This window comes from Epinephelus fuscoguttatus, linkage group LG6 (genome assembly GCF_011397635.1).
Source record: "Epinephelus fuscoguttatus linkage group LG6, E.fuscoguttatus.final_Chr_v1".
NCBI lineage: Eukaryota > Metazoa > Chordata > Actinopteri > Perciformes > Serranidae > Epinephelus > Epinephelus fuscoguttatus.
Window position 1 is genome coordinate 6,783,145 of NC_064757.1, and position 23,955 is coordinate 6,807,099.

The window sequence follows — 23,955 nt, forward strand, 5'->3', positions numbered from 1 at the left end:
GATCGTAAGTTATGTCCATAAGTATGGATCTATGAGACTGAACGATGGAAGAGGTATTTGTCACTGGATGCTTTATAGCCTTCAGGCCAGCCTCTAAGGTCAGTCACATGACTTTGTTGTTATCATGGTCTCGCAGATAGGTTAGGAGATGGCATCATTCAGTGTAAAGTCCGTGGTGACGATCAGAAGTGAGGTCGAAATAGATCCATACTTATGGACATAACTTGCGTTATATGACTTGGCATTTTTATATTGTTGTTTTCTTGATTTGTTCTTAAATTTGTTTTCCATTACAGTAATGCTGAAAATTTGACATCTGCATATTTGTATAATCAATCAATCTTTTTTTTTTTTTTTTAAAGCCCAGTATCACAAATCACAATTTGCCTCAGAGGGCTTTACAGCATATGACATCCCTCTGTCCTTAGGACCCTCGCAGCGGATAAGGAAAAACTCCCCCCCAAAAACCCTTTAACAGGGAAAAAAATGGTAGAAACCTCAGGAAGAGCAACTGAGGAGGGATCCCTCTTCCAGGACGGACAGACGTGCAATAGATGTCATACAGAACAGATGTCTTACTGACTAAGGCTAAAGCCAACAAGGGCAAAACTAGAAAACGACTTTGGAGCCATGGTGGGAGCAGTTGCACCAATGTCCAGAGATTGTGTAATGTTTTTAACAAACAGAAACTTAATTTGTCAGGATAATGTGAAAGATGCTTTAATTACATTGAAATGTTATACATGGGGCATTTGATTCCCTCGTGATCCCTGACTGATGTACAAAGTGGGAGCCTGTGAAATCAACATTTGTGTATGTGTGTGTGTGTGTGTGTGTGTTTACCTTGCCGTCAGAAACCCAGACAGCCTGCATCTGCTGCTCTCTAACAGACTCTTTGACACTCCCATACCAGGCGTCGTTGGCAGAGTTCAGATCGATGGTGGCTGGATGAGAAAACCAACTAACCTTAGCAAACACGCTAATATAATAGCAAATATACAGCTCCAGCAGTACTACTAGATATTACACCTGACTGAACATGTGTATGTGTGTTGACTGTACCAGTGAATAAGTGAGAGCAGGTCTTCCTCAGTTTGACGGCTTGTTCGTAGAGTTTGCGGGCGCTGCGGTTGGAGTTGGGGACGATCCTCTGTCGCATGGCCTTGATGCCGTGCTTGCTGTCTGGGTTGAAGAAGATGACAATGGGGTACCACTGGGTGTAGTTCAGGGTGTCCACTGCCTTGGGGGTCACGTCCAGCAGGGCATGCTTGTCCTGTGTGGTGTGAGGAATGGGACCACAAGGTAATGATAAACACTGTTAATGGAGGTCTAGGATGATATATGTCCTCTGTTCTCAAATCTGTCTTGCAAAAAAGATGTTGATCTCAATGAGATGTCCTCAATAAAAGTGTACTATTGATGAAACACAGATCACAGTTGTTACGGGGTTGGTTATTGTATACTGCAGGCTGTTGGTTGACAAAATCCTTTAAACCTACATTACATTAGGGATAGAGATTAATAAACTTCAATAGTTCTCTCCCCAAAATGAATGTACACTACTGGACATGACATTCAGTAGATACAAATGTGTGTGTGTGTGTGTGGGCACCTGCTCAATGATTTGTCGGATGGTGTTTAGGCGAACCACTCCTGAGGACTTCTCAGAGCCGGCATCTTTCGGCTCGGTTTCTAACAACACAGAAACAATAGAAAGGGTCTTTAGAAGCAATACTAGGACAACTATTCAGTTGGGGAGGAAGACTTTGACACACAAACATATGGGCAGAAAGAGGCTGGCAGAGACTCACTGGCAATAACAAACAGATCGGGCATCTCAGAAGCCAGTTTCTCATTGGCAGCATCAGCGATGGGTCCGAACAGCACCACAGGACGCCGGAAACCAGCTGCAATGACACGCTGTTGATTATAGTGCTGCTCATAGTTTAGAACATTTATATCATTAACCAAAGTGCGCACACACACACACACACACACACACACACAGATTGATACAGCTCCAAGTCCACTGAAAGTCAGGTGGTCTTATACAGATCTTGACTGATACTAGAAGTCCGTGATACCAATATCAATATTGTAATAAACAAGCTATGTAGTAAGCAGCACATTTTACAGTATAAAAAAATGCTCTCTCTGGTGGACAGACTGTAATCACAATCAGAATAACACTAGAATTAATGCCCCATGGTTGTATGCCTCCAAGCACTAGTCAGGTTTCTCTTACAGTTTACATCCATGTCTGTAAAAACATTGACGCTTCACACCCTGCTTCCCCTCGACAGTAGAGAAGAGCTATACAATAAACACAGTTTCAAGGTGGGCACCCAAGATTAGTGTTTACAATAAAGTATATTTATATAAATATTTCCCCTTTTGTTTCTGAGATATGACACTGAATAATGGCCAGAAAAGTGGTTTATGTAGAACATTATAATGTCATGTCAATGTTAATAAATTTAAAAAAAATCCCTTGAGCTCTTCTAGTGATTTGCGTTCACGAGAATGACGTGGAACCAAGGTCACAGTGACCTTGACCTTTGACAACTGACCACCAAGATGTAAGTAGTTCATCTGCAAGTCCAAGTGAATATTTGTGCCAAATTTGAGGACATTCCTTCAAGTCTTCCTTAAGATATCACATTAACGAGAATAAGACAGACAAGGTGACAGTGCCCTTAACCTTTGACCTATGACTACCAAAACCTGATCAGCTCATCGGTGAGTCCAAGTGAACATTTGTGCCAAATTTTAAAACATTCCCTTGAGACATTCTTGAGATAGTGTTCACAAGGATGGGATGGACGGACAACCCGAAAACATTATGCCTCCAGTTGCAGCTATTGGAGGCATAAAAATATTTTATTGCTACCAAGGGGAAACTGTGATATGTTGCAGTAACTCTGATGTAAAGCATAGAGAATTACAGAAGTAGAAATAAGTATACAGTACTAAGTATGTAAAGATATAAAAATAAAAAAATATTTGTATGTTTATGTTTAACAATGTTTAACACTAATATGTAAAATATTTAAAGATATAAAATGGGTATAATATGCTGAGTATGTTGAGGATATGGAAATATAAAAATATGTGCCTTATGCTACATTACAATTTATAAAACTAGCATATAAAGTTTAGTATATAATATGTGTATTTTGCTAAAATGTACAACACAATATATACGTAAAATAAATAACAACTAGAAATATCTACAATATGTGCAACATATGTTAAATATACAGTACAGGCCAAAAGTTTGGACACACCTTCTCATTCAATGCGTTTTCTTTATTTTCATGACTGTTTACATTGTAGATTCTCACTGAAGGCATCAAAACTATGAATGAACACATGTGGAGTTATGTACTTAACAAAAAAAGGTGAAATAACTGAAAACATGTTTTATATTCTAGTTTCTTCAAAATAGCCACCCTTTGCTCTGATTACTGCTTTGCACACTCTTGGCATTCTCTCCATGAGCTTCAAGAGGTAGTCACCTGAAATGGTTTCCACTTCACAGGTGTGCCTTATCAGGGTTAATTAGTGGAATTTCTTGCTTTATCAATGGGGTTGGGACCATCAGTTGTGTTGTGCAGAAGTCAGGTTAATACACAGCCGACAGCCCTATTGGACAACTGTTAAAATTCATATTATGGCAAGAACCAATCAGCTAACTAAAGAAAAACGAGTGGCCATCATTACTTTAAGAAATGAAGGTCAGTAAGTCCGGAAAATTGCAAAAACTTTAAATGTGTCCCCAAGTGGAGTCGCAAAAACCATCAAGCGCTACAATGAAACTGGCACACATGAGGACCGACCCAGGAAAGGAAGACCAAGAGTCACCTCTGCTTCTGAGGATAAGTTCATCCGAGTCACCAGCCTCAGAAATCGCAAGTTAACAGCAGCTCAGATCAGAGACCAGATGAATGCCACACAGAGTTCTAGCAGGAGACCCATCTCTAGAACAACTGTTAAGAGGAGACTGCGCGAATCAGGCCTTCATGGTCAAATAGCTGCTAGGAAACCACTGCTAAGGAGAGGCAACAAGCAGAAGAGATTTGTTTGGGCCAAGAAACACAAGGAATGGACATTAGACCAGTGGAAATCTGTGCTTTGGTCTGATGAGTCCAAATTTGAGATCTTTGGTTCCAACCGCCGTGTCTTTGTGAGACGCAGAAAAGGTGAACGGATGGATTCCACATGCCTGGTTCCCACTGTGAAGCATGGAGGAGGAGGTGTGATGGTGTGGGGGTGTTTTGCTGGTGACTCTGTTGGGGATTTATTCAAAATTGAAGGCACACTGAACCAGCATGGCTACCACAGCATCCTGCAGCGACATGCCATCCCATCCGGTTTGCGTTTAGTTGGACGATCATTTATTTTTCAACAGGACAATGACCCCAAACACACCTCCAGGCTGTGTAAGGGCTATTTGACCAAGAAGGAGAGTGATGGAGTGCTGCGGCAGATGACCTGGCCTCCACAGTCACCGGACCTGAACCCAATCGAGATGGTTTGGGGTGAGCTGGACCGCAGAGTGAAGGCAAAGGGGCCAACAAGTGCTAAACACCTCTGGGAACTCCTTCAAGACTGTTGGAAAACCATTTCAGGTGACTACCTCTTGAAGCTCATGGAGAGAATGCCAAGAGTGTGCAAAGCAGTAATCAGAGCAAAGGGTGGCTATTTTGAAGAAACTAGAATATAAAACATGTTTTCAGTTATTTCACCTTATTTTGTTAAGTACATAACTCCACATGTGTTCATTCATAGTTTTGATGCCTTCAGTGAGAATCTACAATGTAAACAGTCATGAAAATAAAGAAAACGCATTGAATGAGAAGGTGTGTCCAAACTTTTGGCCTGTACTGTACATTCAGCAGTGTTATCGGAATGGAGACATGTGGACATGTTATATATATTTAAGAGACTTAAACATATCTTTTACATTTCTGTACTCACATTTCTTGTTACTTATCGATCAACATATTCGCCAATACAATGTATCTGTGAATAGCTATAATCAGATAATATTAGCGATGCCAATATGGGTCCATTGTTTTTTGTTTTGTTTTGTTTTTTAAATATGGAGAAAACATTATTTCCAATCTAAAAGTATAAGGCTTTGGCTTTGACCATGCTCAGCATTAATGTTTGTTGGCAGGTATTTGTTTTCTCTACAATATCCAAGGCTGAATTTCTCTTCTGAGTAGAAAACAATCTATATTTATCGTTATTGTAGTTATCGTATAGGACAGGGAAAAAAACCCATTGACTATATAAAATAATGGATGTAGCCACCATGACGTCAGCCACTGGTTTGTGGATTGCCATTTTGATTCCTCAAGTTTGGAATTTAGGGCCATCGCCATCTTTTGGAACCAGAAGTGACCATATTTGGATTAGAGCGTGGAGCTGATTCATAGACTGTGATGACACTTTGCAGACAGCCTATTACTCAACTGGCCCTGCCCTTAAGGCTTAATAAAATGTAAACCAGTAATTTACAAACCAAAAAGGCACCCCCCATACAGTTGTCATGAAGGGGGAAATTAGCTTGGACCCAGTCACAAGTGGTCATTTGAGGAACTGCAGTTTTTGGCACTATATTTCGGCCCCAGAGGTTGCTGTTTGGGGGAAAAAAAACAAAAAACATGAGGATGCCTCAGCTAGTGTACACTTGTCACATAGTGATGATGGCTTACTTTATATAACTACATCACAATAAACAATCCAATTCTGTGATCTAGATGATGTCAAAAGAGCATCTTTTTTCAGTGAGACCCTGAGGATACAGGTTCAAAGGCTGCCTCACATCTCAAATCTGTGACTATATAGCTGTTTGTTGCTTTCACGATGTGTCTCCACCAAGTGGCAATTTCTGGGGCTGAAAAAAATGAAGCCAATGCATAAGTGCCAAAAACTGCAGGTCCTCAAATGGCCACTTGAGGCTGGCTCCAGAAGTCAGTCAATTCCTATAGACCCCCATGTTAAAATGTCCACTTTTACAGCAGAAATAAACATGTTTACAGCCTGGTACAAAAAATCCCTCTGATGACAACTGTACGTGGGTAAATTTTTATATAACTCACCTGTATGGATTTTTATCAAGGCTTAAAGTTATGCATATTTAAGAGAATTGCTGCTTTGAGTAACAGGCTGTCTGTGAGACATTGCTACAGTCTCTTAGCTGGATCCATTCCTCACTCCTCCACAGCTTCACCCTCTCTTTTAAATTTGGCCAATTCTGGCTCCAAAAATCCAAGATGGCGATGGCCATAATTCCAAACTCAAGGCTTCAAAACAGGAGTCCACACACAACATGTGAGGTTACTGCCCATTATTTTATACAGTCTCTGGTGTACGCACTCCAAATAGCTCTCATCAGACTCATTGGTCTTTCTCAGTCCTTCTTACAAAAAAATTGGTTCACCTAACCCAGCAAAAGGAACCCAAGGTTTTGGGTGAATTGAAAGAAATTACTTTAAACTATAACTATTGTTTCCCACTATTTTGATAAACAGAGAATCACCCACCTTCTCGGAGCACCACTCGTTCGTATGCTGGGAAGCGCGTGGCCAGGGTCTGACTGCTCAGGTTTTCTCTGCTCTTCCTCAGGTCCTTCCTCTTCCCAGAACGGTTGGCTCGCAACCGCCAGAAGTCCGCTCGATCACCCGCAACAGCTTTATGAGAGCTCTGGACACTGGCCATCTGCTCCGCTCTGACAGGGAAGACATACAAATGTCACTAATCATTCATTATTATTAATATATTATTAATTCATTATTCACTTACAGGATAATGTATAGAACTAGTTCTGAAGCTTTACAGTGCTTTAAACTGTACATGAAATTGAAAACAATTTTAGTTGTAATTATTTTTCACACATCTGACCTTTGTGTCAAATGTGTGAAAAATAAATACATTTGGGAGTTTGCCCATCCAGTCCACATGTGCTTTATGGACTTGGAGAAGGCTTATGACCGCGTCCCTCAGGGGGTCTTGTCGGGGGGTCTTGTGGGGTACTGGGGGAGTGTGAGTACCGGGCTTGCTGCTACGAGCCGTCTGGTCCCTGTATGACCAAAGTGAGAGCTGTGTCCGAATACATGTTCTTGGTGGATGTTGGCCTCCGTCGTTGTGATATTCATGGACAGGATCTCGAGGTGCAGCCGAGGGGAGGAAGGAGTCCGGTTTGGGACCTCAGAATTGCATCTCTGCTTTTTGAAAATTATGTGGTTCTGCTGGCTTCATCACACTGTGACCTCCAGCATGCACTGAGGCAGTTTGCAGCTGAGTGTGAAGCAGTTGGGATGAGAGTCAGCATCTCCAAATCTGAGGCCATGGGTCTCTGCTGGAAACAGGTGGATTGCCCCCACTAGGTTTGGGGAGAGCTACTGCCTCAAGTGAGGCAGTAACTCGGTAGTAACTCAAGTGAGGCAGTAACTCGGGTCTTGTTTATGAGTGAGGGTAGAAAGGAGTGTGAGATGGATCAGCGGTTTGGTGCAGCTTCTGTAGTGATGCGGGCACCGCGCCGGACCGTCGTGGTGAGGAGGGAGCTGAGCCAGAAGATGAAGCTTTCAATGTACTGGTCCATCTACATCCCAACCTTCACCTATGGTCATGAGCTCTGGGTAGTGACCGAAAGAATGAGATTGTGGATTCAAGCGGCTGAAGTGAGTTTCCTTTGTGGGGTGGCTGGGCTCAGCCTTAGAGATAGGGTAAGGAGCTTGGTCATCCAGAGGGAGCTCGGAGTAGAGCCACTGCTCCTTCGCGTCGAAAGGGGTAAGTTGAGGTGGTTTGGACATCTGATCAGACCGCTGGAAGGAGGCTCCAGGGCAGTCCCAGAACACGCTGGAGGGATTACATATCTCATCTGGCCTGGGAACGCCTTGGGGTTCCCCAGGAGCAGTTGGAAAGTGTTGCTGGGGAGAGGGACGTCTGGAGTGCTTTGCTTGGCCTGCTGCACCCGCGAGATTTTTTCTGCTCTTTTCTCCTGTTTTGTCTTCTCTTGCAGAGTTTGACAACTTCATTGACACATTCAGTGATGTTAACCAATAAGAGCATGGACATCTCTTCAAAACACAAACTCACTCTGACTGACTGGGAAGAAAAAACACAGTCCACCTTTACAGCCCATAAATGATTCCAGCTTCACTTCCATTCACAAAACTGTGATTGCATATGGATACTTCTGTAGTCTGGGCGTCAAGGTGTACAGTGAAGACAGCGAGCTGTGATTGGTCAGGTTTGGACGTCCAGTGTACCAAGTCTAAAAAATGTAGAATTCTACGTATTACCTAATCTGACACAGTGACCATCTGACTCACTCTCCATCAGGCACAAAGGAGAGTGTGTCTTGTTGGTTGTGGCTCTTTCCCTTTTGACTCTATATCTGCCAACAGTATTTGGACACCCAGCAGCCAACTGTTCAGACCAAGCGGAAACCTCCAGGGCTGAAAAATGAAGCCAATGTAGAAATGCCAAAAACTGCTGTTCCTCTAATGGCCACTTGAGGCTGGCTCCAAGAACAAATTCAATCGCCATAGACCCCCTTTGTCAACAACCTGGTACAAAAAACAGTTTTGTTCTGTATAGCTAATTTCAACATTCATTGCAACTGTGCGGGGATTGAATTTTTATCTAACTTTCTTTGTGGGTGTTGTCTGTTGACAAGTCGCTACCACAGTGACAACGTTGGTTAGGTAACGTAACTATGATGAAACCCCAGATTCCAGAGTAACAGCATAACCATAGCTGTCGCTATTTCAGTTTGTTTTCAGTTCATGAAAGTCAATTGTAACCTTGTGGTTGCTTACAAAAGTCTTGTTCAGTGTTTGGTGTACTAAGATACCCTCTAAGGATGTTAGATCAGGTCAGATGTTCACTTTTCTGGTGAGCACATGGTTTTAAAGTGCAACATGCAGGTTAAATTTTTTTAAAAATATATACATAATCTTGTCTGAAAATTACCATATGAGAAGTTAATTCAGAATTTATTAAGGTTTACACGACATGAGGGCACAAATTCAGAGGAAAAAGTGGCTCTTTTTAGCTCCTCTTCTAAAAACGCTTTTTTTCAACATCGCCTGATACTATGTCACGAGAGGGACTCTGCGTCCTTGATCCTGCCTCTGTCCAATGCGCAGTAGTAGGTGGTAGTGAGTCTGAGCAGTAGTAAACTTATGAGTTAGTATTTTTTTGGTTGTTAACAGTGCATTTCACCATTTATGATTATGCCGAATTATTGTGTTTGTGCAGGTTGCACAAACTCGAGTCTGTCAGGACATCGAGTCCACCGTTTTCCGGACAGAAAAAGGAGTGGAGTTAGTTTTCATGCGTTTTGTGCAGGTGAAGAGGCGCGATTTCACGGCTTCATCTGTGACCAAAAATGTCGTCGTGTGCAGCGCTCATTTTGTACAGGAGGATTATGCTCCTGGCGGAACCCACACACCCCTGAGGCTCGGGTTTCCGCAGAGAGGGAGACCCGAGCCTCGGGGGTATGTGAGGTGGCGGGCGGGCTCCGCAGAGAGGGAGGCCTCCGTGTTTGAGACGGGAGCGGGCGGCGTGAGGGTTGATGGGCAGTGTGAGGCATGTTATGTCTGGTCTGGGGGTCAGATTCTCCACCAGAGCCCAGAAGGCATCCACCTTCCTGCAGCACATACTCTCCACAGCTGAGGACATGGGCTGGCAGTTCCCACACAAGCATCTATCATACAAAAAATTATCAGGAAATCTTCGTATCTCTCTCTCTCTCCCTCTCTCCCCCGGTGGACATCAATACACCGTAATACGGAGTTATAACACACATAGCAAGATATGTCTGATCCAAGCTGATATTTGTGCATTAGTTTCTGTTATGGGTAAGTAGCATTAGTTATCTACTACTGGAAGAACTACTGGTAGCTTTGTTATAACCTAATATGTGATGGCAAACTTAATGTTGTGATGTGAACACAGCGTTAGACACTGTTAGCTGTCGTTAGCTAATGCTGGTCGCTCACCAAGACACCTGCCCAGTTCTCCACTGGTTCTCCTCACACCACAGCTCTATTTCTCTCCTATGGCCGTTATTTTTCCTAACCCTGATCTGTTACTGGTCTCTTGGACACCTAGCAGGCTCATAATTATAAGCCTGTGGGCCGTCATATGCATATGAAGGTACATTTTAAAGCTCTTCAGTCTCAAACCTAGTACTGGGATCCATAATGTTACATTCAAACGAACTCGGCCGGACTCCCTTACGCTATGTCACTTCCGGTTAGTGGGTTTTTAGATACGTAAGCAAAATTCTCTCACAAAAACGACCCCAAAAGTCACTGTAGTGTGTATGTGTTTTTGTTTTTTGTTTTAATTGAGTTTCTACATCATTTTCCTACACATATTCACCATGGTCTCCAACCTGCAAGTTGGGCTTTAAGCCTGTATTTTGCTTGTGTAATTAGCATTAGCATTACCATGGACTGTATATAAAGATGGACAAATACGTCTCCACTTCCCCCCACTGTACAGAAGTGAAGCTAATATATTCTGGATACAGCTGCTGCCATCTTGCTCTGGGAATATTATTCAGAACCAGAGTCTGCATAGTAGTGATCTCCATGGTATCAAGTTTCCCGCACATACACCTCTCTGACCAATTGCTAGCAGCATCACTGAATGTGAGGCCACCGACTGGCTCACACAGTTGTCAATCATGTTGTAAAATCCCCATTTTATAGCATTAAATAACTAATTAAAGCCAAACTTAGCAGAATAACGAACACTTGAACATACAGCAGCATGATAGAAACTTCCCTTAATGCTAGAAACCATCTTTGGAAAAAAAATTGTATGATGTGTAGTTTGAGTTTTTAGTTTAGCTCAGGTCCCATCCACCAACATGCAGAGGGCGGGCTTTATGCCCTACACTGCAGCCAGCCACCAGGGGGCAATCAAGATGTTTTGGCTTCACTTTTGGGGAGCTGTTATAGTGTCCATCTTTATATACAGTCTATTATTATCACAGTTAACCATACCTGTAAAGGCACTGTGCTGATCAAGCTAGCAGCTAATGTTAAGGTTATCTCCCCCCCCCCCCCCCCCCCCGTCACTCAAATATGGTCACTTTTAGCTCCAAAAATCCAAGATGGTGACGGCCAAAATACCAAACTCAAGGCTTCAAAACAGGAGTCCCCAAGCCAATGGGTGACGCCCTGGTGGCTACATACATTATTTTAAGTCTTTGGTGAAAATTGGCTTGATTAGGTTTTTTTTTTCTATGTCTATATTGTGGCTATACTTTATGTCTTTTGCTGCCTCTGTCTTTTATTGCTGACAACTTTGTGTCATTTCCTTTAGATAAATGCTATAAACTTAGCTATTAACTTAACAAATTCTGCATGCAGCTAGTTTTAAAGTACACACTCATTTTCAATGTGAACATGTGGTACAATCAAAACAGACAAGACTCACACCAAAGCACCAAAACAACTGGGACATGTGTTGTCTCACACCACAGATTTACTCAGCCTCTGGGCTCTGGACCTGTAATTACAGCAATCCTCTGGGGACAATTAGTGTAATGCTACTGGAGTGCAGCAATACTGTGCATCCTTCTTCCTAATTGTGTGTCACTGAAAGAGGCTTGTTAAGAGAGATTCAGAGGACCATGTTCACAGAATAGCTCACACTTGTATGTAACAATCTTTAGCCCTATACACAAAGGATTAGTATTACCAAGTGACATAAGTTGATTTAGAAATGTCTTGTGAGGCATTTGCACAGGATAAGCGAAGTCTGTATTTTACTTAGATTTACTGACAGTGTCCCCTGAATATGATGTCAAGGCTCTGCCTAACATCTGCTTTATCGAAGGCAAGAGCAATCCTGCTATGAAGAAAAACAGGCATTTGACGCACAAAGAGACACTTAATTTAATTGCTGTGTGGGTTGGGTCTGTGTAATGAGATGAGCTTCTGAATTTGCACCCGAAATGCTGTCAAAGTTTGATTTGTTATTGCCAACGCAGCCCAATAATTCTCGATCAGAAAAGAGGCAGATTATTTCTCTTTAATCATATTCTGAACGCTGTATAGTGACCTATTAGGTTTGTGGGTATTTGACCTTACCTAGTGATGACATTCAGACACGTTGGTTCTGTGCTATTTTTGAATGAAGCAGTGACACTGTGTGAGGTGTCATGGTGACATTGCATTGCTCCGGCCTGTAACTCTCAATAGAAGACTGACTGACTGCAGACCAGGTGGCTAGCAGCTGAACTCAGAACTTTAATTTATCAAAGCACATAGCAACACAACACAGCCGTGTATAGATGGGATCAGTAATACAGAAGCAAAATATAATTAAATGTTTGATCTACTGTTATAATAACTGCGTGTTTGTATGCCTTTGATTAATTTAAAACTGCAGGTGAGACTAACAAGAAACTTAGAGGAAAATTCATACTCTAGACCTGATTTTGGCTAAAAAAATAATAAAAAAAAGACAGTAGGCAGATAGAAACTCCCAACACAGCAGTCTAAATATTCCACCAATTCAAGCCCAGAAAGGATGGAGGAGGGAGAGCAGCCAGGTGAATGTGAGGACAGCAGAGAAAGAGATAAGACATTTAAAAAGATGTTAGAAGAAACATGAGAAACATGAGAAGATGGTGGTGGAGGAAAAGATAAGAGAGAAGATTAAAGGATCAGAGGAAGAATGGTTGGCTGGACAGCCGTCAGATGTGACCGCTGGTCTTTTCAGATAAGTGGCTGTCCAGTGGCCAGGACAGACCTCTCTGATCCACTATCTGAAGTCTCATTCAAGTTCATTTACTGCAAAGAATTTTAATGGCAGAGAAAGGAAAAATTGTAACTGTCACCTGCTAATCTGCTCACACAATCTGTGAATGTACTACTGCAGGGCTGAAATAAACTAGAATTACCACCCCATGGTTGTATGCCTCTGTGCACCAGTCAAGTTTCTCTTACAGTTTACATCCATGTTTGTGAAAACATGGATCCTTCACATCCATTGTCCCCCCGACAGCACAGAGGATCTACAGTGCTGTGAAAAAGTATTTGCTCTCTTCCTGATTTCTTATATTTTCGCATATTTGTCACACTTAAATGTTTCAGATCATCAAACAAATTTAAATATTAGACAAAGATAACCCAAGTAAATACAAATGCAGTTTTTAATTGATGATTTCATTTATTAAGGGAAAAAAGCTGAAAAATATGAATATTGATTAAAAATATAAGAAACCAGGAAAGGGGCAATTACTTTTTCACATCACTGTATACAGTCATCACCGTTTCATGGTCAATTAATTAATCAATCAGTTTTTTTTATAAAGTCCAATATCACAAATCACAATTTGCCTCAGTGGGCTACAGCATCCCTTTGTCCTTAGGACCCTCGCATCGGACAAGGAAAAACTCCCCCAAAAAAACCTTTTAACGGGGGAAGGTGGGCACCTAAGATTAGCGTCACTAATTAAGTATCCAGCCAAAGATTTCCCTTTTCTGTTCCTGAGATATAACACTGAAGTGTTTTATACGGAACATTATGATGCCACAGCGAAAATGTCCTTTGACCTTTTGGATATAAAATGTCATCACTTCATTATTTTATCCTTTTAGACATTAGTGTAAAGTTATGTCGTAATTAGCATATGAATTCTTGAGTTATGGCCAACAACATATTTTGTGAGGTCACAGTGACCTTGACCTTTGACCTTCAACTACAAAATTCTAATCAGTTTATTCTTCAGTCCAAGTGGACATCTGTGTCAAATTTGGAGAAATTCCCTCAAGGTGTTCTTGAGATATCATGTTCTCAAGAATGAGAAGGATGCAAGGTCACACTGATCTTGACCTTATAGCAGTTAAATACAATCAGTTCATTGTTGAGTCCAAGTGAACATCTGTGCCAAATTTGAAGAAATTCCCTCACAGTGTTCTTGAGATATCATGTTCACAAACAAGCAATATAGACAATGTCACCTTGACCTTTGACCTACGATCACCAAAAACTAATCAGTTCATTGTTGAGTCGAAATGGATTTTGGTGCCAAATTTGAAGAAATTCCCTTGAAGTGCTTTTGAAATGTCATGTTTATGGGGATGGGATGGACAGATGTACGCATGTATTATGTACTTCATGGCCAAGGCCATCAGTGCAGGGGCTTTAAAAAATATATATATATACCGTGAGAATTTCGAGACTGGGTTGGGAAACATTTTCACTCTATGAGAGAAGATACTTAATGATGATCATGATTTTACACTCATTGATATATACCAGCCAAATCTCCAAAAGAAAATGTTGGCATTGTACATTTCTGCAAACCATGGATATGTTACATTGGTACATTTCATATGTATCACATCAATGTTTCCAAAGTTATGGCATGATACCTAGGCTAGATGCCTGCCAAACTCTTGCCAAGTATGTAGCACACATGTAGGTATAGTGTGATATACACGTTGCAGTTTGCAAGACAACACAGGACTGTAACCATGTATGTACACTCATGTAGCCTATGTCAAAGCACTAGAGGTGTGAATGTTTTTTCTAAACAACAATCAACAAGATAATGTTAACATTTGCACACAAAAAGGAGAGTTAATGAAAAAACAGAGAAAAAGAAGGAATGGAAAGAGAGATATGCATTTATCAACCGGCAGTCCAGCACTGAACCTATGGACTTCTGCAGCAGCTGCTCCACTACAAACATCTGGATTCCACTGGCACTGCAGTTGCATCCTTTTTAAATGTATGATGCTTTTTTTCTTTTTTTTTTTTTTTTTTTACATTATGGACAACGTGTTGAAATTTAATTATGTTTAATCATATTATTATTTCCTTGGCCTTGTTCTGAGCCTCTGACATCATTGAAAATGAATGTGTAAACATTTAAAATTAGGACTACCTTTGTTTTAGAGGGAAAACAGCTCTGTGACTTTTGCTGGGCATCAGTATGTGATTATAGCCCTTGGTCTTTGGTGATGCTGGTACGGTTAATAAACTTCATTGGCTCCGTCAGCCCCTAAAAAGAGAGCAACTAATGGTCCTACCTGCTCTTGTTGGGGATGATGCCCTTCTCCAGTAGCTGCTTGTCCTTGCCAACACGAATTGCCAGCCAGTTGCCAAGCTTGCCGTCATACAGAGTGTCCACCACCTTAAAGATGTCCCCCCGCCTGAAGGCCAGGCTCTGAGGAGTCTCCTTCTCATACTCAAAGTGGGTCCGGATGAAGAAGGAGTCTCCGCGCCCCGACACCAAGATATCATTATAGACTAGACACACCAAAAAGTGAGAGAGAAAGAGAAATGAGTATTAAACCACTGACCATTAAACTCTGTTTGAAGCTACTTGAGGTTATCATTCTTTCTCCAAGTTAAAGTGAAGGCTGATACCGCTGCAGTCTGGATTTATTGTAACATAATAATTCACACTTTATTCAGAGTCGACAGAAGCAAAATAAAACTCACAAAAGCCATCTTGGTTCGTCTTTCCACTGTTCAAACAATTACCAACTGATTTTGTTAAAATAAACCCTCAATTCGGGCGGCATGGTGATGTGGTGGTTAGCACTCTTGCCTCACAGCAAGAGGGTTGCCGGTTCGATCCTGGGCATGGGAACCCTTCTGTGTGGAGTTTGCATGTTCTCCCCGTGTCAGTGTGGGTTCTCTCCGGGCACTCCGGCTTCCTCCCACAGTCCAAAGACATGCAGATTGGGGACTAGGTTAATTGGTGACTCTAAATTGTCCGTAGGTGTGAATGTGAGCGTGAATGGTTGTTTGTCTCTATGTGTCAGCCCTGTGATAGTCTGGCGACCTGTCCAGGGTGTACCCTGCCTCTCACCCGATGTCAGCTGGGATAGGCTCCAGCCCCCCCGCGACCCTCAAGAGGATGAAGCGGTTAGAAGATGAATGAATAAATGAATGAATGAATGAAACCCTCAATTCAATGAGTTTGAAAGCATGCTGGCTCTAAACACGCTTAAATTGCTGTTTATTTAAGTGGAGTCTGGTGTGTTTGGCAAAGGGGCTGTTTCTGCTTAAATCAAAAGGATCTTACTCTTTCACAGAAAGGTCAACCTCCGTAGGGATCATTTCTATAATGCTGTCAGTGGCTTTTAGTAACAATGTGAGCCTGTCAGTGGCCAAAACAAGAATTTTGTTTTGACATAAATTGATGGCGCTCAATTTCCCTCAGGGATTACATTGCAGCTGGTTTGCTGCTGCTGGCTGCAGTCGTTTGCTCCATTCTGAATCAGTTTCAAAAACTGTTGTCTCCATTAATCACTTAGAGACAAAAACAAGGGAAAATATAGGGTCCAGGTTGAGAAATATAAAGGCTAGCCTTTAAAAACAAGTTAATTATTGGTCAACATGAAATAAAATACCATAACAATGACATTATGCTTATGCACACATTGCAAAAGGTACTCCATACAGTCCAGGTTGAAAAATCCTGAAGTTACCCTTTAAGGTCTCTAGTTTCCTGGCACGGCGCAGGGTGGCACAGGGTGGCGAACCCCGCGCAGAGCTAGTTTCGAGCAGGGCAACCCGAGGCGCGCTCAGTTTGGTAGTTTGGCAGACCGAGGTGCGCTGAGATGGGTGTGGCGGCGCAGCAGGGGGAGGTGTCGACAGATCCAGCTTGGTGCAATGACAGTTTCGTGCCAAAAGGCTTTGCCAAAGGTGCGCTAAAAGCTCGCCAGCTGAAACCAGGTCTACTGTCAGCGCAGGCGGAGCGCAGCCAGTGTAGTGAAATACGATGCAATAAATACCCAAAATAACACTATTCAATGCAACTATCTGCAACCAGCACATAAATGTATCTCTATATCGACTGTCCCGTCACATCTGATGTCAGATCAAAGGGGACTGGCACCGTTTGGCACGTTTGGCACGCGTAATGGAAACCCAACCTGATTTGATTAACACAGCTGCAAACTAATGAGTTCACATCCCTCTCAGCCAACCACAAACAGCCACAGCATCAGATAGGGAGTATATATATTCAGCATCTGTCATCTTAGAAAAGTCAAAAGAAAAGAAACAGAGTGAGACTGCGAGAGAGAAAGAGAGGGGGCGCGCGCACAAGAGAAATGCAACATTGATTTACAATTGTGGTGACCTCCTCCCAGGCTACCTTTGCATCATCAGCCCGTGGAGGTCTGCTCACAGTTCCGTATATTCAGACACTGCAAGCTTGGACCTCCCGGACCAAAACATCAGTTTCCTCCTGGGAGAAGTTTGGCCATCTGATGCTGCTGCTCTCTTCTGCCATGGCGAATTGAGCAAACTCTCATTACGCCTTCGCGCGGCGCATTTAAGGGCGAGGAGAGGGGCTCATTTGACTGGTGTGATGTGAATCAGCTGTGTAAAACCCACTCCATGCCTTCTCTGCTCCCTCTTTCTGACTTGCGCAGGTAGGAAGGACGGAGGTGGGAAAGAGGAGTAGCTGCGCCAGCGCGCACGGTGTGCCAAACTTGCAAAATCTGACTGGCCACACCCAGTTGCCACCTCGCCTGGTCTGTGAAACTAGAGGCCTAAGTGTTAAAACGACTGATGATGTGAGAACCAAATTTCTCACTGAGATGATCTGATCAGCTTTATTTTCTCTGGCATGTTTCATGTGGCATTTCCATTAAAGGTTCCCTGTGAAGCTTTTGACCTCTCGTCGTGCTATAGAGCTGTGAGTGGATCCTGGTTTCGTTTATTGTGTGCATACATGTGAGGATGCATACGCATACTGTGCACACATGGGTGATGTGATGCACACTCCCACCAATGGTTTCACACTATTTCACCAATCTATAGGTGGTGGCAACATGTCAAGATATGCTGCAATATGCCAGGGAAGAAGAAGACTGCAAGCAAGCATGGATGCAAACAATGCTGGATTAAAAATACTTGTTTTATGATGAAGGAAATGGACTCAACATATTTGTTAGAGCTTGACACACAGTGAGTTTTGGTGAGTAACACACAATGAAAATCTAAAGTTTATCCTGAACTAACCAACTCATTTATTGACAGAGCTGTTATTCTGATGTTTAATAATAATTGGCCCCATATCAACAGTGAATTGTAGTATTGTGTTGTTTTGTATGAGCTCTAATACAGCCCCTGAAGCCCAGGAGAGACAATGATCACAATCAGACCAGGTTTTGGTCTTAAATCAACACAGCGGTTACTATTTCCCTTATATACGATTACTTGTGATCATAAATCTGAAATACCACTCCTGGGGTCCTTGATTACAACTGAGCCATTTCCATTTGTTGAACAATGTCAATGTGTGCAGTTGAAATCTTAAAAGAACTAGTCAGTGGGGTAGTTTTACATTAGACTTTTTTGTTACGTGCACTGTTTCAAAGGTCAGGAATGAACTCCTGTGCTCAAATTTCCAGTCTTATTTGCACAATCAAAACAAAATGTGCATATTTGTGTGACTGTTGCATGGAAATACACTTTACAGCTTGCTCCAGGCTCCTGCGAGGCTTCCTGATTTGATATGTGTGGTCCGACAAAGCGCTGACCCAAAAGGACCAACAGAGGCAACAGTCATACTGACTACAATCCACTGCTGCCAACCCTGGCTGACTGCACACTGTAGACTCAGCTGCAGCATATATTCAGTCTGCTTTCATCTCACACTGATAAAATACATAAAACAAAAGCCTACCCTTGCATAACCTTCCTCTAGTTAAGTACTCATCCAAAAACCTTCAAAGACTACCTGAATTATTTTAAGCAGTGACTTTGAGTCCACAGGACATGTTTTTTTCTGTCTATTACGAATGTTGTAATGATCTTCTAAAAGCATTTTGGTGAGCAGTCTTTATTGAAACAGCAGCTTTGGCAAAAAAATATTAGCCCGATCCATGTGTCATCATGGAGCAGGATTGGGTTGCACCAGGCATTTGTGAATCCATCACTAAGTCCTTAAAAACTGCTCAGTTACAAATTAATAAATTAACAAATCTGGTTGCACCATTTAACACAATAAAAGAAAAAATAGCTGAGCATTTTGGAAAACATGCTTGGCCATTTTCTTGCTGAGTTAGAGGAGACTCTTGACACCACTGGCATTAGCGTCCAGTAAATTTGAACCTTAGCTGAAAACTGGAAACAGGGAAAAAAAACTAGCCTGACTCTGTCAAAAGGTAACAAAATCCACAAACAAGCACCTCCACCACCCACTAATTAAGCTGTTATATCTCATTTTGTTTAATCTGTACAAAAACCTAAGTACTAAAACAACATGTTGTGGTTTTACTGGAGATTATGTGTTAGTGTTATGTGTTATTTCTTAGCCAGGAACAGTGACTTCCAGAAGTCTTGTCAACCCCCATGAAGTTGCTGAACTCCATGGAGATTCCAGGGAGTGACCAGGCAAGAAAGAATCCATATGCTTCATACATGTTTGCAGCAAGGTACTTTTGTAAGTTGGTTTAGTTAGCAGTTGCCTGTTATCAGATGTAAATATGCATAACAACTTGTGGTGTTTCCCGAGGTCCTGCCCTGGGTTCTATTTTGTTTGCAGTGTACAGTATATCCTTGGGCAGAAAATTAGAACATTAAAATTATATTTTATCACTGCTATGCAGATGACATTCAATTGTATATCTCCTTTAACCCTCAAAACATTGCAAAATTTAATATCAGGCAAGAACTACTAGGTATCAAGGGTCCTCTGATCAGAGCTTGTGGCTTGTTCCTTGTTTCAAGACTGGAGGGATCAAAAACCAAAGGTTGTCGCCCCTAAACTGTGGAACTGTCACCAAGCTACCAGACTCCATTGAGAAAAACAGTAATTTAAGCTTGCTGACCATAGGAACTGCTGGTCTACCACTGACTCGAATGGTTAGTTAGTTTGTGTTATTGTGTGACTTTAATGAATCCAATCTAACCATTTTAAATGCCAAAGTCACACAATAATGCAAACGAAATTACTGATCTATGCAGCATTAGACCAGCAGCCCCCATGTTCAGCAATGTTAAATAACTACTTTTCTCAGTGGAATCAGGTTTTGAAGCGAGTAATGTAACGGCTTTAGTTCCCCATCGGAAACTGCTGTCTGACAGCAAGGTAAGGTGGTGAAAAAATTCTAAATGAAGCTTACACTTAAACTGATATTGATTATTTTAGGTGGTACTTGTTTTTAGGTGTCTAAAATAGGTTTTGTTGCTGACCCCTGCACAGCAGAACATTGCTTAGCTGCTGTGTCAGACTCCAGCCTGCTTCTCCAAACTGGGGGCGTGTTGACTAACATCTACTGTATGTAATACACTGACTATGGATAAGTACCCCATACCACCCCACTTCAAAAGATCTAAACTACCCCTTTAAGAAATACCATTATAACTGAAACAAGTTTCAGCTTATGAAAATGTACAAATACACATATATTTGTGTTACTGTGCTTATGAGGATCTTGTATAGATTGTATTTGTCCATAAATATAAATCTAACCACATCATCTAAATTCCTTCCTATCCGAAATGAGCCTGACAGTCACCACCCTGACCTTTCTTATCTCATCCACTACCACACTATTTTCATGTGAGGACTTGCCAGCTCACTCTGATGACCTTAAATGTCCTCTCAACAGTGCTGGGCATTGAAGAGTCGCACAGTTTTCCTATCAGGTCAATGCTCTGCTTCATTGTGTGATGTGTTTTTGCTTTATAAATAGATTTGTCCAATAAAAAGGCCAAAGCCCCCCTTTTTTCAGATCCACAAGCTCAAGGGGCCAATGTGCCGATTATGTAACACAGTTGGAGGCATGTGCCCATGTGTGTCACGGCTGGCTGAACCAAAACTAGCCTGATCTGGTCTAAAAGCCTTGGGGGACCAAGCTGGTATCTCCATCATTAAATGGAAACAACAGTGAGAGAGAGAGAGAGAGAGAGAGACAGAGAGAGAGAGAGAGAGAGAGAGAGAGAAAAGAGACTATGGTCCTGAGGTGTGAGTGTGACAGCTGGCAGTGCATTATGGGACAGTACACTGTGTTCTGGGATATTCCACAGGTTGCTGACATGCCTACAACAAAGTCAGTTAAAACTGCTCAGATTAACACCTTCCATTATTTTGGTAATCAAAGAGCTACAATACTACAATACTTTCTCATTTCCCTGCCTGTGTGTGGTTCTCAGCTCCAAGCCCAGTGGCTCCTACTGCAGATGGAAATCTTTAAATGAATGAAATAAGGCTCAATCATTTTTTTAAACAGCTGGTCATAGATTTTAACAAATGTAACTCAAACAAGAGTAAACAGTGCATTTGTTGGGGACTATTTTCAGCAGCAGATTAATCCACATTTGGTGCTCTAGTGAGTATTTGGGGCAGCAGGACAGTGAGTGTGTGTGTGTGTGTGTGTGTGTGTGTGTGTGTGTAGCAGAACGGTTAAAATTGTAAAAAATGTAAAGTTTGTCCTGAGGGTGATACTAGACAAAACCTATAAGCCAAAAGGACTTACTTACTTACTTGGAAACATGAATATGATGAATATGCTCAGTAGACTTCGTGGCAATCTATAAAATTATTAAATTAAGAGATATCTTGAAAGTTTAAGAGATATCTTGAAAGTTATGTGAACATTTTGGCCTGAAGGGTATAAGAAAAAAAGAAAGGTTCATCTTCTGAGGAGCATGAATGTGCTCATAAAAGGTCATGCTAACCTGCCTGATCTGATAGACTGTGAAATGTCTTGTCTAAAAATGGAACCTTTGGCTTTATGATGGTACTGGATGCCAGATGGCTCCTTTTATAGACAGAGAAAAATTGTGTTATTGGTTAAAGGATGAATTGTGTTCTTGATGTCTATTTTATTAATGTGAGAAATGTAACTGACTATGTTTCTGTGGAGGGAATGTTTACCATCAGGTTTGCTCTGTGCCAGGATAGTGACCACTTCCCCTTTAGGAATCTCCAACAGGAAGAGCACTGCTTCTTCTCTCACTACACCTTGAAAATCCACATTGTTCACCTTTAACATGCAAACAAAGGGTACAATAATTAGGACTGTTTGCTATTCAGGTGATAACACTCGTTTGTCATCTGTAAACTCACATTCACAACATAATTTTAACTGTGGCTTGTCTGAGCTTATTATTGTTTATGAAATGTAAATAAGTTCTGTCTTAAGTGGTTTACCTTTAGGATTTGATCTCCGATGCGCAGGCCCTCCTCTTCAGCAGGACTGCCCTCTTGAACACTAGCAATGAAGATGCCAACATCATTACCTCCTGCCAGCCTCAGCCCCACGCTGTCTCCCTTCTGGAAATTCACCATCACTGTGTTTGGTCTACAGGAGGGGACACACATGCTGCCATTAACAATATGTGCCTGGTTTTATTAACATTGTCCCAAAACAGTGCCATACTGTCAAATATCAAATTGTAAATGGAAATAAAATATTCTTTGACTAAAGTGGTCCTGACTGAAGTGTGATTTCAGCCTTGTGCACCTGTTTGATGGGGCAGAATGTATCACATCTGTGTCTGAAAAATTGCTGCAGTGGCCTCAGTGTATATCTTCATATATTTCTGGTTGTGTTGATTTGCTGTATCTCCCATCCAAATTTTCATTTTTCCACTTGTAAATATGGTCAGCATCAACAGGTAGCATACTGACAGGACCAACACCAACATATCCTACCAGGCTGTAAATAAGATGTAAAATGCACGCCAGTTTTTCTATGCTTTTGTGTCAATCTGACTAATGGGAATAACAAATTTTGAAACTGGTTCAGTATTCAGAGAAAGCGCTGCAGGTGGCAGTGGCAAAACAGGCTGCAATGTAACCACTTAAAGCATGTTTTGCCACTGCCACCTGCAGCGCTTTCTCTCTAAAAGTGATTGTTTTTGCCTGATAGGCTCAGGTTGTTATTTAAAGTGTCTGGCAACATTATGGAAAGGATCCCTACAGCTACAGACCTGTTTGTTGAAGAGTAAAATCCTTTTTGTTTAACCAGAAACAGCCCTGAATTTGCCCTTTAAATAAGCAGTAATTTTAGCGTGAATAGAGCCAGCATATTTTCACATCTAACTGGGTGAATTAAGGACTAATTTCAACCAAACCAGGTGGTGGTTGTTGGAACAGCGGAAAGACAAAGCAGGACGATGTTTGTAAGTTTTACTTCGTTTTGTTGACTCTGAATGAAGTGTGTTTATGATGATAAAATTAGTGTTTATTTAAATGAAATCTGGTGGGATTGGCAATAGTGATTTCTGACTGTTTAGGATTAAATAAAATGGAGATTACTCCTTGACAAAAAGCTGTGTGTAGAAATACGTTCCATAAGATGTCAGACACCTCAAACAATAATTGAAACACATCAGTTGTGAAAACAAGCACTTTTAGTGGACGTACACTGACAGTTCAAATACGCCCCAAGTGGATACATTACTGTCTCTTACTCCTCCATACTGGTCTAATTTCAAAAACTATTTTCCCCATTAGTCATGTACATATTTACTGTCAGTATACCTGTTGCTATATATTCCTCAATGAAATTCTTTGCCTTTGGCAGATGTTAAAATGGCAGTATGCAACACATGAAAACATAATTATTTCAGCTTTGTTTTTGAGAAACCATGGCTCTAACACTACAGTACCCATTAGCAAAGTTTGCCATGGAGAAGAAGCCAGCTGGAGGCATGACTCAGAGCTTTGAAATGCTTTATCATTGCAGTTGAGAACAAAACGCCCACAACTGACCCAGAATTTGAAAGTGAGCTGATTTTATCTGCAGTCTGTTTTGAGTTTTCTCAACACTGCCATCTTTATTGTTGGTGGATTTATAGGTAACTTCTCCTGCTCTTCATTTACCTTTAACCTTTAAAAAACATGGATCGACTTCCCTACAGTACCTTGGTGGCTTTCTCTCCTCCAGTGCTGACACAGAGAAAATACATTGTTAAATCAGCTGCGTCAGC

General features: G+C 41.6%; 1 protein-coding gene across 3 annotated transcripts in view; it reads right to left on the reverse strand.

The window, feature by feature from the left end:
* Window positions 1-23,955, reverse strand: part of LOC125890941 (tight junction protein ZO-2-like) — a 133,317-nt gene that overhangs the window by 21,594 nt on the left and 87,768 nt on the right. For all 3 annotated transcript variants that reach the window (XM_049579869.1, XM_049579868.1, XM_049579870.1), the window contains exons 11-18: window positions 22,172-22,322; window positions 21,896-22,004; window positions 15,078-15,297; window positions 6,555-6,739; window positions 1,812-1,907; window positions 1,613-1,692; window positions 1,063-1,273; window positions 844-944 (exon numbers count right to left, since the gene is read on the reverse strand). In XM_049579869.1, coding sequence (XP_049435826.1) covers window positions 844-944; window positions 1,063-1,273; window positions 1,613-1,692; window positions 1,812-1,907; window positions 6,555-6,739; window positions 15,078-15,297; window positions 21,896-22,004; window positions 22,172-22,322 — 1,153 coding nt within the window. The remainder of the gene's footprint in view (window positions 1-843; window positions 945-1,062; window positions 1,274-1,612; window positions 1,693-1,811; window positions 1,908-6,554; window positions 6,740-15,077; window positions 15,298-21,895; window positions 22,005-22,171; window positions 22,323-23,955) is intronic.